This window comes from Meleagris gallopavo, chromosome 27 (assembly GCF_905368555.1).
Source record: "Meleagris gallopavo chromosome 27, MGAL_WU_HG_1.1, whole genome shotgun sequence".
Classification (NCBI taxonomy): domain Eukaryota; kingdom Metazoa; phylum Chordata; class Aves; order Galliformes; family Phasianidae; genus Meleagris; species Meleagris gallopavo.
The window spans coordinates 1-15,398 of NC_139430.1; the positions used below are offsets into that span (position 1 = coordinate 1).

General features: G+C 59.7%; 2 protein-coding genes across 2 annotated transcripts; one reads left to right on the forward strand and one right to left on the reverse strand.

Moving 5' to 3' along the window:
- Positions 1–2,432: 2,432 nt before the first annotated feature.
- UBE2Q1 (ubiquitin conjugating enzyme E2 Q1) lies at positions 2,433–9,662 on the reverse strand. Its single transcript, XM_085209590.1, has 13 exons — positions 9,288–9,662; positions 8,697–8,801; positions 8,295–8,399; positions 7,869–7,919; positions 5,774–5,914; positions 5,200–5,284; positions 4,846–4,906; positions 4,277–4,367; positions 4,125–4,183; positions 3,787–3,835; positions 3,495–3,590; positions 3,120–3,186; positions 2,433–2,858 (listed from the first exon to the last, which is right to left on the reverse strand). The coding sequence occupies exons 1-13, from the start codon at positions 9,573–9,575 to the stop codon at positions 2,827–2,829; spliced, it is 1,230 nt and encodes a 409-aa protein (XP_085065716.1). The 5' UTR covers positions 9,576–9,662; the 3' UTR covers positions 2,433–2,826.
- Positions 9,663–9,865: 203 nt separating this feature from the next.
- CHRNB2 (cholinergic receptor nicotinic beta 2 subunit) lies at positions 9,866–15,237 on the forward strand. Its single transcript, XM_085209589.1, has 6 exons — positions 9,866–10,410; positions 11,569–11,714; positions 12,404–12,448; positions 12,886–12,995; positions 13,083–14,043; positions 14,963–15,237. Exons 1-6 carry the CDS (start codon positions 9,870–9,872, stop codon positions 15,131–15,133), a joined length of 1,974 nt encoding a protein of 657 aa, XP_085065715.1. The 5' UTR covers positions 9,866–9,869; the 3' UTR covers positions 15,134–15,237.
- Positions 15,238–15,398: the final 161 nt, after the last annotated feature.

The window sequence follows — 15,398 nt, forward strand, 5'->3', positions numbered from 1 at the left end:
GGCGGTTGATGTACGTCCCGCAGCTCCGGGGGGTCCCTCAGCCGCGACCCCCTCCACCTTCGAGTTTTTGCGCATCCTCCCGGCGGCGGCTTGCAGCAGTCCCTGCAGGTTGTCCCGAGACAGACGGCCGCCCCCGTCCTTGCCGGCCCCGGGGGGGTACACGGCCCTGCAGCCCCCCACCTCCGCCACAGAGTTTTTGCGGCTTTTCCCCGGTGGGGCCCCCCCGGGCGGTTCGTTGCCCCCCAGGCTCTTACGGGCGGTGCCGCCCGGTTTGTTCGGTCGCGCTTTCTCCGAGCCCGTCCTCAGGTTGGAGGGGAACTCCTTGAACCATTTGGCCGCCATAGGGCCGGGGGCGCGCCCCCCCCGGGGCCGGCGGTAGGGTCAGGGCCAGCGCAGCTCTCCCCCCGCCCCGAGACCGGGGGGCCGCCCCGAGCTTCCCTCGCCCCGACGGGGAAAGGGTCCGGCGGTGCCCCCGGAGGTCGGGGGCGGAGGGGGGGGTCCGGGCTCTGCTCCAGCGATGGGCGCGGGGGGGGCTCTGAGCTGCTCCGGCCCCGGGCGGGGGCGGAGGGGGGGTCCTCGATCGGCGCTTCGGGGCAGCTCCGCGCTGATCGCGCCTCGAGGGCGGCCGAGGCCGTCGCAGCTCCGCGGTGGGGGCGATCCCCGGGGGTGCGGCTCGGTCACGCCGGCCCGGGGGGCCCCATGCGGCGGCGGCGAGACGGGACCGGACGGGACGGGACGGACGGACGGAGCCCGGCGGGGCTGGAAGCGGCGGGAGGGGGGGCGGTGGGGCCGGAGCTCCCGCCCAGATCCGGAGGGGGCGGCCCCGGGGGGTGGCGGGGATCGGGCCGGGTCCGATGGGGCGGCTCTGCGCAGAGCACCGCGGGGCGACACGAGGGGTCCCCGCCCGGTGAAGCCGAGTGAGATCTGAGGCAGAGCGGATGGGGACAGCGGGACCACCGATTCGACTCCATGATCCCCCTCGCAGACCCTGCGCACTGGAATTGCGCACAGACCCCATGCACTGATCCCAAGGACACTGCACGCTGACCCCCAAGCACTGAATCTGCACACAGAACCCTGAAGACCCCTGCGTGCAGCCCCTGACCCCGCACTTGCTGCAGCTCAGCCCATTGCAGCACAGCGCTGTGACCACTGCAGAAAATCCCACCCCGTTCGGCTTCTTATGGGGCTGGGAGCTGGGCTGTGGGGCTCCGAGCTGGGCACAGGGAGATCCCCACAAGGCTCAGTGTTTGAGGGCTCTGCAGCACTGGGGTAGGAGCTGTAGGGCTGAGTGTCCCTTCAGCTGCTGGGCAGCCTTCAGCCCCAATTGCAATGCTCGTTAAATCAGTGCAGCTGATTTAGTGCAGCGAGCCCAGCACCACTCCAGTGCTCACAGTGAACCTCCTGGGCTCCAGATTGTCTCCAGTGCACCGAGCAGAGCTGGGCTCCATCCCCGTGTGCCCCCCTGCAGGGATTTATGGCCACGAGTGGGACCCCCTGAGCCTCCTCTGCCCCTCACGCAGCAGCTCCAACACTCTGCTTCTCCTTCCAACAGAGAGGTTCCAGTTCCTCCCCATGACGGGACTTTGCACTTCTCCTTGGAGGGCTCCTCAAGGTTCCTGGCACCCCTTTCTCCTCCTGTCCTACAGCACAGCACTTAAAAATAGCCCCTGGCAGTGCCCTGCCACTGCTCCTCATTAACCTCCTCTCAGCCGTGTCTTTCAAGGCTCAAAGTAGGGCAAAGGGGTAATGAGCAGAGCAGCTGCCACATGAGATAACAAACTTCTTCTGAGACCCTTTGATTTCCTCATCACTTTTATTCAAACACCACGAATTAGCACTGATGGGCTGGCTGCAATGCTAATGAGTCAGCGATGCCCTCCAGCCCAGGACTCTCACCAGCAAAGCTGCGGCACCCTGAGCTCCTTCCTTCCCTTCCTTCCTCCGTCCCAGGACCCTGAGCTCCTTCCTTCTCTTCCTTCCTCCCTTCCAGGACCCTGAGCTCCTTCCTTCCCTTCCTTCCTCCCTTCCAGGACCCTGAGCTCCTTCCTTCCCTTCCTTCCTCCCTTCCAGGACCCTGAGCTCCTTCCTTCCTCCTTCCTCCCTTCCAGGACCCTGAGCTCCTTCCTTCCCTTCCTTCCAGGACTCTGAGCTTCTTCCTTCCCTTCCTTCCAGGACTCTGAGCTCCCTCCCCTCCTTCCTTCCCACACCGGTTCAGGAGGGTGGGATGTGGGCACAGGTGGAAAAAGGCAGTAGGAGCTTCTCAGTCACCCACAAAGAAGGGTTTTCTCCTTCCAGGAAGCTTGCTCTAGACTTCCCTGCTTGGCTCCACTCACAGCTGTGGCCATTTCTCTATCTCCATCCATATCCCCAGCACAGCTGCCCCAGGTACAATGCAGCAGCTTGGAAAAATAAATACTAGACCACTAACCTTCAAATTAACAAACTGTAATTTTTCTCCAAAGATACATTTTCCATACACATCCATCATACACTGTAACAAAAAAAAGCAGTGTACATGAAATAAGAAAATAAATTAAATCCATAGCATAGGTAAGGAGGACGCTCTAGACTGGAGTAGAGTCGAAAGTTTCCAGCGATACAAGAGGCTCAAAAGTTTGTTTTAATAAGAATGCCTGCTAACAAGGGTCCAGCAAGTGTTTTAGGTCAGTCCAACTGCTTAAACAGTTTTCTTTTAAAGTTTATAACAGCCATTATTGTCCTGCAACAGGCAGAGCTATTATATCCTGGGAGAAAGCCGGAGAGGCGTGGTAAGATCCGAGTACAGCATTTGGGAGTGAGCAGATGGGTCCTGCAGTGTCTGTGCTAGCCATCCTCCTTGGGTGGTGTGTACCAGCCTGAAAAAGGAACACAGGTGGGTGAGGGATGTGGCTGCACAGGAATTCAAACCCTACAACCTGGAAATCCCCAGCAGGAAACGTCACAGCACAAATATGCTGAGCTCCACTTCCACAGGGCTCAGGACACGCACTACACCTGCCCAGGAGGGCACCCAGCTTACTGGGGTGCTTTCCCTCCATCTTATTCCACACCGAATGGTGCCACACGTGGTTCTCGAGCAGCAAAGAGAAAGGCACGCCCCATCCCTCAAGCCTTACCATTCTTCTCATGGATCTGAACCAGGGATTTGTAGGACTGCTGTGCTCTTGTCAGGCTGTACTGATTCTGCAAGGGAAGTCAGGGTGACAGTCAGTTCAAAGCAGCTCGCAGGCTTTCCCCACACCAACCATGCTGACACGTGGCTGGCTGCCTTCTCACTTGCATCAGTCCCTCCAAACCACTTTTTAGCTCACTCAGTGCAGAGGGTATTCCCCAGATACCTGCCCTCTCCTTCCCAAAAACTCTTAGGGCTGCAGCACACCCACAGAAACCTCTGCACGGAACTCCTGCCCCCGAACACCCACAGGCACTGCTCAGAGCAGAGCAGTTTTGTACTTCCCAAGCCCTGCCTGGCTGCTCCATGCTGACCTTACCTTATTGGCTCCAAATTGCACTCGTGCTTTCCCTTTCACCAGAGTTGCACTGATCTGCATGATCACAGACTCGATGGAGTATGCACTGCTCCAGCCCTGTGAGACAGAGCACACACAGCAGAGAGATGAGCGTGGATGGGAGCATGAGCTGAGCTTCCCAGAGGCAGAGGAAGGGCTTTTCCAAGCCCTATGCAGGCAGCACGAGCTCTCAGCTGCTGGCAGAAGCAAGATTTGGCTGCCAGAAAGGTGAGAGCAGCTACTCAGGAAGCAGGCTTTGAGCTCTGGGACTCACCTGTTTGGTAAGCAGCTCCATGCAGATGGCACCACCACCCAGGACATACCTTGGAGAAGGAATATGGGCAAAGTTATGTCAGACATGGATGCAGCCTCACCCACCCCCTGTTCTGCAGGTGAGCTGTTTGCTCAAACAAAACAAAACAAAACGCCAACAAAACCAAAAGAAAGCAAGAAAAACCATCTGCCAACACTGACCACACTTCCCAGGAAGGCTGCCACAAACATATCAAAAGTAACAAAGCTACACAGTGCCACAGTGCTCCCCACTCTCATGAAAACTGCCCCAGGAAGCAGAGCTAGAGACTTCTGTGAGTAGAACCAACAGCTACTTACCCCCCTGACAGCACTGGGGACACAACCCTTACAAATGGTGGATCGAAAGGAAAGTTATCCTGGAAGAAGAGAAGGGAAGCACATTGAGAAACATCTCTGGTGGCTGAGGGCAGCAGGCGTGCATCGAGGACGCTGGGTTTGGGAAGCCTTACTTTAAACGAGAAGTTTAGGAGGATGAAATCTGTTCCTTCTTTTTCTTTGAGGATCTGGAGATCGTTGTGCAAAGCGCTATCCTCGTCAACCCTGTTGGAAGGGAAGCCCAAAGGCTCAGAGAGGAGGTGATGCACATCAACTCAGCCACGCTCGCTGCCAGTTGGAGCCCAGAGCTCCCATACCTGCACAACCCGGCTGCCACGGGGGCCCTGGGCTTCACACCCAGAGGGCAGTGACAGCATTCTGCTCCCGGTTTCCAGAGAAGACCATCACACCCTTTTTGCATGCCAGCTTAAAAATAAAGACCGCCCGGCCCAAGGGAAAGGCAGCACTGGTGTCTGGAGGGTGTGAGAGCTCGGGGTTTTGCCTGATGCACCTCTTCCAGGACTCTAGGAACAGCAGACAGACTTGCAGAGCCCTCAGATTAGCTCATCCTTCTCTGGAGAGAAGTCAGCTGCCCACAAGACTAAGAGGTCAACCAAGCTCTGCCCTGCTCACTGCCCCCTGCTCACTAGGGATGTTTTGGACCCACCACCAAGATTCCACCATCCCAAACTGTGCCACCTACTTCAGGAGTTTGACGTTCCAATCGTACAGGCTGTCATTCACTAGTTCAACTGCATAGTATCCTGCAAGGCAAAAAGTGAGTCAGAAGAGGGGGGACCAGATGGGGACGAGCCACCGCCCAGACTGCAAATCCCCTCAGCCCCGCAGCACATCCTCAGCCTGGCACAGACTGTCCTGCAAAGAAACCATCGTGATGTGGGCACTTCTATCGCACCTTACTGAGCCACAGCACCCCAAAACCTGAGACTCTGCCCACGACAGCTGAGCACACAGCAAAGATCCATCCCCGAAGCCCACCAGATGCCACCCTGAAGGACAAGAGAAGCCCCAGGCTTACAGGGATCACGGTACTCACCGCCCTTGAAACTTGGTGATCTGTAAATATCCCTGAGCTCCTTCATTAGCCGGTCAGTGGCCTGCACAGACCCAGACACTGCACCCTGCAAGGAATCAGGAGGATAGAAGCTGCACTGTTATGCTGTTCTCACCATGACCAATGCCCAGACCACAGCTCCTGCCCAGCCCCCAAACCAGACCTTGCCATGCCCTCTCTCTCTCTCTCTCAAGTGTTCCCTTTTTTCTCTGCATCAACTTTCCTTGCCTCAAACAAGCACATCACTCACAGAAGTGCAGCTGCAGCAAAAGCATCTCCCTGCTCTCTCAGCTGCACGAGGCATCAGCCCAGGAGCATAAAACACAACCCATCACCCTTCACCACGGCCAGAGATGAGGCCCAACTCCTGGGGGCACAGGGGATCCCCAAACCCTGCTGCAGGAAGGCTTCCTGAAGCCTGGGAGCACTTATCCAGCTTCTCTGCATTACCCTCAGCCATCCCCAAGAGCCAGTTATGTACTCATGGCCAGAGCTGGCCTCTCTGACTCAGGCCCCTCTGCTTCCCCAGCCCTCCCGCCCCCTGGGAGGCACGTACATTTAAGTAATCTTGCCTCTGGTTCTTTTTTATTTTCTCTAAAATGGCCAGATTTTCCTTCCCAATGCCTTCATCCTCCGTTTTCCTTCCATCTGCTGGCTCTTCTTCTTTCATCTCATAGTGGTCCAAGTCCTCGGTGTCCTGCGAGGGGGAGAGGAGAGATGGCACCAGACCCACCTCACTGCTCCCTGCTCCAAGTGCAGAGACGTGCGGTCAGAATCCTTTGGGCCAAGGGGATCACAACCACTTTGTGGAAGAGAAGACTTCAGCACAAGGCCTGGACACACTCAGCGAGGAAGCTTCAGGCACCAGGCTCCGTCCTGTGCCAAAGCCAGCAGGCAGACAGGCACACTTCCCTCTCCAGATTTAAATTGGGCTCACACAAGCTCTTTGTTCCCCGAATCCTTCTCTGCCAAGTCTCACGCCTGGTTATAATTAGCCATTGATCTTACAGATGCTCCCCAAAGAACTGAAGAGAGCTGCACATTGGCTCCAGCACGGAGCCATGTTTCTGGAGGCTGGAACAAAGCGTGGGCGCTGCTGCTGGGCAGGATTATCCCCGCTCTGCGGATGCTCAGAACAAACACGGGTCACCAGGAGCACAAGAACAGACTCGCAAAACCCACAGGATGTTTTCCTCTCAAAGAGAGGTCACATTTCACAGCATATCTGGAGGCTCTTCTACATCAGCTCAGCTCTCGCTCTGCTCCCAGTGCTCTCCCCAGCAAGGGCAGAGGCTCTGCCCCTCATCCCCTTCCACAGCAGCATCAGTTGGGCTGACGTGTGCAATGTCACATCAGCAGAAAACAGTTGCAGCAATCAGGGACCGCTGCAGCCATCACTTCTGCAGCACAGCAGTCACTGCCACAGCATCAGCGAGCTGAGTTGGGCTGCCTGCAAATGGCTGTGGATACACAGAGCTCCAGTATTGGTATTAAATCCTCTGAGCAAGTGTTTGCTTCAGCCTCTCCGGGCTGGCTGCTGCTATTCTGGAAGAAGAGCATTTTGGGAAGGGCTTTGACATTTTTAGACCATCACAAAGGGAAAATAGATCCTCCCAGAAAATCCCTCGAGTGGATTAACCTGTGTGTAATGCATCTCTGCAACAGGGCGCAGCTCTGCTGCTCTGCTCTCCCGACACAGCCCAGCAAGAAACCTTTGCTCTCCACAACAGCGCAGCCTGCTGCACAAAGCAAGGTGTTAGCAGAGAGCACGAGGGGGCAACGCTTCTTGCTAACTCACTTCCTGAGGCTTTCTTCCCCAGCTTACAGGAACACAAGGATTTACAGATTGCAGATTTGCCCAGAAGCAGCAAGCTCGCAGACAAGTTACGCGTGGTAGCAGTTTAAACCTCCACGTTTTCTCAAGGGACCTTTGTAAAGGCCTCAGTTTAGCAAGATATTCACTTGGCTAAAAGCCCAACAAGTGCTTGGCTGCTGCCAAGTGACCTGCCCTCTGGTTCTGCAGCACTCTGAGGTGCACAGACCTCAGGCACCCGAGAGAAGTGCATCTCACGACGTCACCATGGAGATTTCAAGATTATTCCACCCACTTCTAGAGATCTCTAAACCACAAACCAAACAACCGGAGCCTGTGGGTTTTTCAGCGTGATATTCTCAGCCTGCAGTGAAGCATGGCTGCCTCTGCCTCTCCTGCCAATTATCTCCCTCACACGCCAAGCCATCCCATCTCATCTTCTCTTCATGAGTCCAATTTCCAGCATGTGGCTCTCCTGTCAGCGATGGCAACTCAGCCCCACACAAGCATCCCAGAAATCAAATTACTTGTGAGGAAATTTCAGACTCCAAAGCATGGCAGCACAAACTGAGAACCCATCTGAGGGGCTCTGACCTCAGCTCATTTACCTGTCCTCAGAGGTCAGTCCTTTGTGTTTTGTCAACCCACCACTCCTGCTTGGTGACCAGGATTGCTGTGCACAGCAGGAAAATGCTGAAATCAAACAAGTTTTAAACTGGCTCCAACGGGCTCCTGTCCTGCCTGGCCTCCTCCAGCTTCACCCAAACACGACCTCTGGGCCTCAGCACCTCTCACAGACATCTCACAGCTGCCTGATACACAGCGAGGAGGCACTTACCTCTGGCATCTCTTCATCTTCCTCTTCAGAGGACACCTCTTCCTGCGTGCTCTGCGAGGACAAAAAATCACATTGTGAGCTTCCTGTGGCAATGCTCCCCTGCTTTCTGAGACACTTCTAAGGTGAGATTTACACACAGAAGCAATTTAAAGGCAGAACAAAGCCAAGAACCTTTATAGGTTATAAACCCGAGCAGCTCCAGAGGCACGAGGTGAGGGAAGCAAGGTGAGTTAGAAGAAATCAGATAAGAAACATCTCAAACACTACCAGGCATCAAACTGAAGAAATAAAAGCTGGGCCCACCCAGGCACCAAGGGAGAAGAGACAGACCCTCCCCTGCTACAGCCCTCCTTCAGGGTTAGGAAGCCTCAGCCTCTAAGGCAGCTCCCAAAACGAGCCTAGAAATCCTTACCCTGAGTTCCTCACCTGTTCTGCTGGCAGAGGTTGGTCCAACATTTCCACATCAGGATGCTGGGGGAGGTTGTAGAGTTTGCACAGGTCTGAAATTATTCGCTTCAGGTGCTGCAGAAGCTGCACAGAGAGCAGAGAGGTGTCAAAGAAACACAGCAGCACAGGGAGCTGAGCCTCACCATCCCCAGCACTCCCACCTCCCCGGCGAGCAAAGACCCCACAGATTCTCCTTTCCGCCCTCCAAGCTCAGTAGGATAAAATCCCAGGTTAAAATGCATGGGAAGGCACACTGACAGGAGTCAGAGCTGCCGATACTGCAATTCCTAAACCCTCTGTGGGAGCAGAGCCCACCTCAGCAGGTTCAACGCTGACACTATAAGCAACCGTCCCCCCCATCCTCCCACCAGCACCTCTCACCAGCGTATTTCCTTTCCTGACTTCCACCAGCCTCTCCAGGATAGCTGCCAGGTTGGGATCATCCGACTCCACGGACCAGATGGGGGGAACAGCTGGATAAGACTCCTGGGAAGAAGGAGAAGGGGCTGAACGTTGTAAAACCCCCAATCCCATTGCACTGCTCTGACAGCTCAGGGGGAGCTCAATGTGATCTCAGCACTGAGAAGCATTTGGTGGGGGCTGAGAGAGGGGCTCACACTGATAAGGCTGAGTACTGCTTCTCATGCTGGGCTGGAAGTGTCGTAGGGAAGGCTTCCACTCACACTGCCATTAACACGGCGCTGCTCCAGAGAGCCCCGGGCTCCCTGTGTTGGAGCCACAGCCCTCGGGAAGCTCCGTGAGTGACGGTGAACGAACGCAGAGCCCAACCCGGCCGGCGCATCCCGCAAACGCCCCATCCTCGCGTGGCCAAAGCCGGCCTCAGTGCTGCAGAACCCCCCGAGTCCCGCGGCTCTCCCAGGCCGCCGCCCAACGACTGAACGCCGCCCGGTACCGCCGCAGCCCCGACACGCGGCCCGCCCCGGCCCCGTTAACCGCCCGCCCGGCCCTCACCGTGATGTTGCAGTGAATGCGGACGGGACCCGGCGGCGGCCCCCGGGAAGCGGAACCCCCGGCCCTGGCGCCCGCCCCCGGTACGAACTCGCAGCTGATCTCGTCCGGGCAGGCGCTGCCGATACGGAACCGCTCGTGGCCGCGGTGAAAGATGGACTCGAGCAGCCGTAGCTCCCGTTTCAGGAGCCGCCCGGCCGGGGCCGCCGCCGCCAGCCCGGCCCCGCTCCGCCCGGTTCCCCCCGCCGCCGCCTGCGACCCCGCCGCCTCCTCCGCCCCCGCCCGCTGCATCTTCCCATGGAGGGACCCGCTCCGCCCCGACGGCCCCGGGCCCCGCCGCAGACCCCGGAGCCGGCCCAAGATGGCGGCGGGATGGCCCCGCGCGCCGGAAGTGACCCCTCCCGCCGCGAGCGGAAGGGGCGGAGACAATCGCCGGAAGCGCCGGCGTGAGAAGTGGGGCTGTGTCGAGCGCCGGAAGTGACGCAGCGCGGTGGCGTGGAGCAGAGGGAGGGGCGGAAGAAGGGGGCGGGGCTCGGTGCGCACGGAGGGGGAGGGGCCAACAGCGCCGAGGGGCGGAGCCTATGGATGGGGGGGCAGAGGAGGGGGCGGGGCCTTGGGCGTCCCGGTTTGGGGGTTCCGGAGGTCGGTGCCCCCCGGTTCGGGCGGGGCACTCCCAAGGGTCCGGGTCTGAGCGGAGCGGAGCGGGTCCACGTTCTCCCTGGATCCAGCCGGTACCGAGAGCGGGGCGGCTGCGGGGAACATCGGGAGCTGCCCAGTTCCCTCCCTCTACCCGATTCTCGGTGCCCCCCCAACTCTTCATCCCGGTGCTCCTGGTGGTGGCGGGGCGGGGGCGGGGCGGCTGCGGCCCGACTGACTGCGGCGTTGACGGCGGCGGAGCGGAGCGGCGCGGGGCGGCCCCGGCACAGCGCACGGCACCGCCTCCCACCCGGGGCCGCCCCGCCCGGGCCGCCGCCGCCGCCGCCGCCGCCGGCTCCAGCACCGCGGAGAGCGCGGGCAGTACCGGGGACAGCGCCGGGGCAGCGGCATCGGGACCGGCACCGGCGGAGGCAGCGGGCCGCCCCCATGGCGCTGCTCCGCGTCCTCTGCCTCCTCGCCGCGCTCCGACGTAAGCACCGGCACCGGTGGGGGGGGGGAAGGATCGAGGGGAGGGGGTTGCGGCGGGCCCGGGGCTGCTCCCGGTGGACGGCGATGTCGGGGGGAGGGGCGGGGAAGGCCCGTTACCGCCCCGCAATGCCCACTGAGGGGCGGGAGCGGGGGTCCGGCGGGGCCAGGACGGTGGGGGTGCGGCTCTGGACGCTCTCTACTCCCCCCTTCTCCCATCCCGGAACTGTGCGGACCCCCCCGGGGCACCGGGAACCCAACGGGAATCCACCCCACCCCCCCCTCCGATCCCGGTCCATCGGGAGGAGCGGCACCGACGTGGGCACAGCCGCACCCCGACAGCCCCGCACGCTCGCAGCTTCACAGCCGCACTCACAGCCGTGCACGGCTGCACCGTCACATTGCACACCCGCATCGTCCCACAGCGCTCGACTTGCACAGCCCTGGGCACTCACAGCTATCAGTCGCCCCATCACTCCCATTCACCATCATCCCAGAGCATGCACACTCACATCCCGTTACACACTCACCCATCCATAACTCCATCACCCGTTACACACTCACACTCACCCCACCACACCTCATCACACTCACACCCTACCGCTCCATCACCCCGTTACACACCCCATCACCCTATTAGACACCCATCCCATCATTCCATCACCCCGTTAAACACCCACATTCACCCCACTGCACCCCAGCACACTTGCACCCCATTGCACACTCATGCCATCACTCCATCACCCCGTTACACACCTACTCACCCCTTCACATTCACACCCTAGCACCCCATTACACACTCAGTCCATCAGTCCATCACCCCATTACACACTCACACCCACCCCATCACACTCAGACCCCATTACACACCCATCCCATCACTCCATCACACACTCACATTCACCCCACCACAACACATCACACTCACACCCCATCACACACTCACCCCATCACATTCACACCCCATCATCTCATTACATACTCAGTCCATCACTCCATCACCCTGTTACACACTCACCCCACTGCACCCCATCACATCCTCACGCCCCACCACTCCATCACTCACCCACCCCATCACTCCACCATCCCCTCACACCCACCCCCGTTACCCACCCACCCCCCACACCCCCTCAGCCACCCCGGCTCAGCCCCCTCCCCGCAGGCAGTCTGTGCACGGACACAGAGGAGCGTTTGGTGGAATACCTCCTGGACCCCGCACGCTACAACAAACTCATCCGCCCGGCCACCAACGGCTCGCAGCTCGTCACCGTGCAGCTCATGGTGTCACTGGCACAGCTCATCAGTGTGGTGAGTGCTGGGCCCCAGCATGGAGCGGGCACCCCAAAACCATCCCCAGGACCCCATAACCACCCCCAGTACCCGATAACCACCCCTGCACCCCATAAAACCCCCAGGACCCCATAACCACCCTTATGACCCAATAACCACTCCAGCACCCCATAACACCCCCCAGGACCCCATAACCACCCCTGCACCCCATAAAACCCCCAGGACCCCATAACCACCCTTATGACCCAATAACCACCCCATAACACCCCCCAGGACCCCATAACCACCCCTGCACCCCATAACACCCCCCAGGACCCCATAACCACTCCTAGGACCCCATAATCCCCCCCCCCCCAGGACCCCATAACCATCCCCAGGACACAATAACCATCCCCAGGACTCGATAACCCCCTCAGTACCCCATAACCACCCCCATGACCCGATAACCACCCCCAGCACCCCATAACCCCCCCCAGGACCTAACAACCCCCCTCCCTCCCGGGGCCTCATAAGCCCCCCTCAGGACTGTATAATCACCCCCAGCATTCCATAGTCCCCCTCCCTCCCAGGACCTCATAACCCCCCCCAGGACCCCATAACCACCCCCAGCATCCCATATCCCCCTCCCTCCCAGGTCCCCATAACCACCCCCAGCACTCCATAATCCCCCTCCCCCAGCACCCTGTATTTGCCCCTTCTCTCTGCAGCACGAGCGGGAGCAGATCATGACCACCAACGTGTGGCTGACCCAGGTGAGGCCCATGCAAGGGACTCCAGTGCTTCCTACCCAGGGACCACCTGCACCTTGCTGTGGGACCCCCATATCACCTGCTATGGGATCTCCATGCTCGCCTGCCTCATACTTCCTGCCCTGTGATCCCCCTGCTCCAGGACCACCTTCCAGTTTGGATCCCCTTTGCCCCATGGCCTGGAAATCCCTACCCTGGGACCCTGTTACCCCCTAATTGGGATGCTCACATCCCCTTCCCCGTGACATCAACAGTCGTGGGTCTCATCTACCCCCTGATTTGGATCCCCTATAGCCCATGATTTGGGACACCTGTGCCCACTGCCCTGTGATCCCACTGCTCCGGGACCCCCATACCTCCTGGGCTGGGACCCCTTTGCCCCATGCCACCCCACTGCCCCCTCCCTGCTTTGGGGCCGTGCTGAGCACAGGTGTTGGCAGGAATGGGAGGACTATCGCCTCACCTGGAAGCCGGAGGACTTTGACAACATGAAGAAGGTCCGCCTGCCCTCCAAACACATCTGGCTGCCTGATGTGGTACTCTACAACAAGTAGGTGCTTTTTGGGGTGTGTGTGGGGGGGTACCACACCCTGACCCCACTCAGACCCCAGGGCTGACAGCGCATCCCATCACCCAGCGCCGACGGGATGTATGAGGTCTCCTTCTACTCCAACGCGGTCATCTCCTACGACGGCAGCATCTTCTGGCTGCCACCCGCCATCTACAAGAGCGCCTGCAAGATCGAGGTGAAGCATTTCCCCTTCGACCAACAGAACTGCACCATGAAATTCCGCTCCTGGACCTACGACCGCACTGAGATCGACCTGGTGCTGAAGAGCGAGGTGGCCAGCCTGGATGATTTCACACCCAGCGGCGAGTGGGACATCGTGGCGCTGCCGGGACGGCGCAACGAGAACCCGGATGACTCCACCTACGTGGACATCACCTACGACTTCATCATCCGGCGCAAGCCGCTCTTCTACACCATCAACCTCATCATCCCCTGCATCCTCATCACCTCCCTGGCCATCCTCGTCTTCTACCTCCCCTCCGACTGTGGCGAGAAGATGACGCTCTGCATCTCTGTCCTGCTCGCCCTCACCGTCTTCCTGCTGCTCATCTCCAAGATCGTGCCGCCCACCTCGCTGGACGTGCCGTTGGTGGGCAAGTACCTCATGTTCACCATGGTGCTGGTGACCTTCTCCATCGTCACCAGCGTCTGCGTGCTCAACGTGCACCACCGCTCTCCCACCACTCACACCATGCCTCCCTGGGTGCGCACCCTTTTCCTCCGCAAGCTCCCGGCGCTGCTTTTCATGAAGCAGCCGCAGCAGAACTGCGCACGGCAACGCCTGCGCCAGCGTCGCCAAACCCAGGAGCGAGCCGCAGCCGCCACGCTTTTCCTCCGGGCCGGTGCTCGTACCTGTGCCTGTTACGCCAACCCTGGGGCTGCCAAAGCCGAGGGGCTCAATGGCTACCGGGAGCGGCAGGGGCGGGGGCCGGATCCAGCGGCACCGTGTGGCTGCGGGCTGGAGGAGGCGGTGGAGGGCGTGCGTTTCATTGCGGACCACATGCGCAGCGAGGACGACGACCAGAGTGTGAGTTGGGGTGGGGTAAGGGGGGATATGTGGTCAGGGAGGAGGGTAGGGGTATGGGGTGCGGGCAGAGCCATAGGGTGCCGCTATGGGGTGTTGGTGGGGTCCACGGAGAGCTGGAGGGTGCGTGCAGGGCTGCTGGGTGCAGGCAGGGCTGTGGGGTGCAGGAAGCATTATGGGGTGCAGGCAGGGTTGAGGGGGATGGAGTGCAGGCAGTGTTATGGGGTGCAGGGGGGGCCTATGGAAATGGGGTGCAAGCAGGGCTGTGGGGTATGGAGTGCAGGCAGTGTTATGGTGTGCAGGGGAGCTATGGGGCATGGGGTGCAGAAAGCATTATGGGGTGCAGGAGGGTCAATGGGGTATGGGAAGCATTATGAGGTGCAGTCAGAGCTGTAGGGGATGGGGTGCAGGTGGGGCTGTGGGATGCACACCGCTGCATAGAGCTACGGGATGCACAAAGGGCTGTGATGTGCATGGGGAGCTGTGGGAGGTGTGCAGGGCTGTGGGGCACGTACAGCGATGCGAGATGCACATACAGGGCTGTGGGGTGCATGCAGCACTCTGGAAAGGGATGTACACACCCACACCACCGGGTCCCTGCCCGGCCGTGTCCCCAGGAGCCCCCAGTGCTCCATATCTGGCCCCTTTCCCCAGCACCATACGGCTGCTCCCAGGAGGGCTGACCCACGCAGCCGCTGCCGCAGCACCGTGAGGCTGCAGATTCCAGGCAGTCTGGGATGGGGACACAACCCCAGCGTGGCTGAGCAGCGAGATGAGTTTTCTGGACTCAGCAGAGGAGCTGCCAGGGCAGGGATGAGCCCCGGGAGCCGCAGTGCTGAGGGTGCAGATCTGGGGTTCCGCAGAATAAAGGGCTGGGAGCTGAGCCCTGAGCTGACCAAAAACCAATCCTGGCCCCACGCAGGTGAGTGAGGACTGGAAGTATGTGGCCATGGTCATCGACCGCCTCTTCTTATGGATCTTCGTTTTCGTCTGCGTCTTTGGCACCGTCGGGATGTTCCTGCAGCCCCTCTTCCAGAACTACACCACCAACTCCCTGCTGCAGCTTGGCCAGGGCACCCCCACCTCCAAATAGTGCTTGGGGGGGGAGCACAGGGAACGGTGGGCTTTGTGCTCTCAGCCCACAGGGCGGGCAGGGCCTGGGGCAGCCACTGCAAACCAATAAATACTCACACAGGAGCGGATGTGTCGTTGTAGTGTCATTGAGCGGGGCAGGCGAAGGAGCACGTTTTCCATGTGCTTCTCTACAAATAGGGCTCAGCCATGGAGCATGGAGCAGATGGTGGGCAGTGGTGCATGGCACGAGGGGATGGCACACGCCAGAAATGATTTAAAACCCA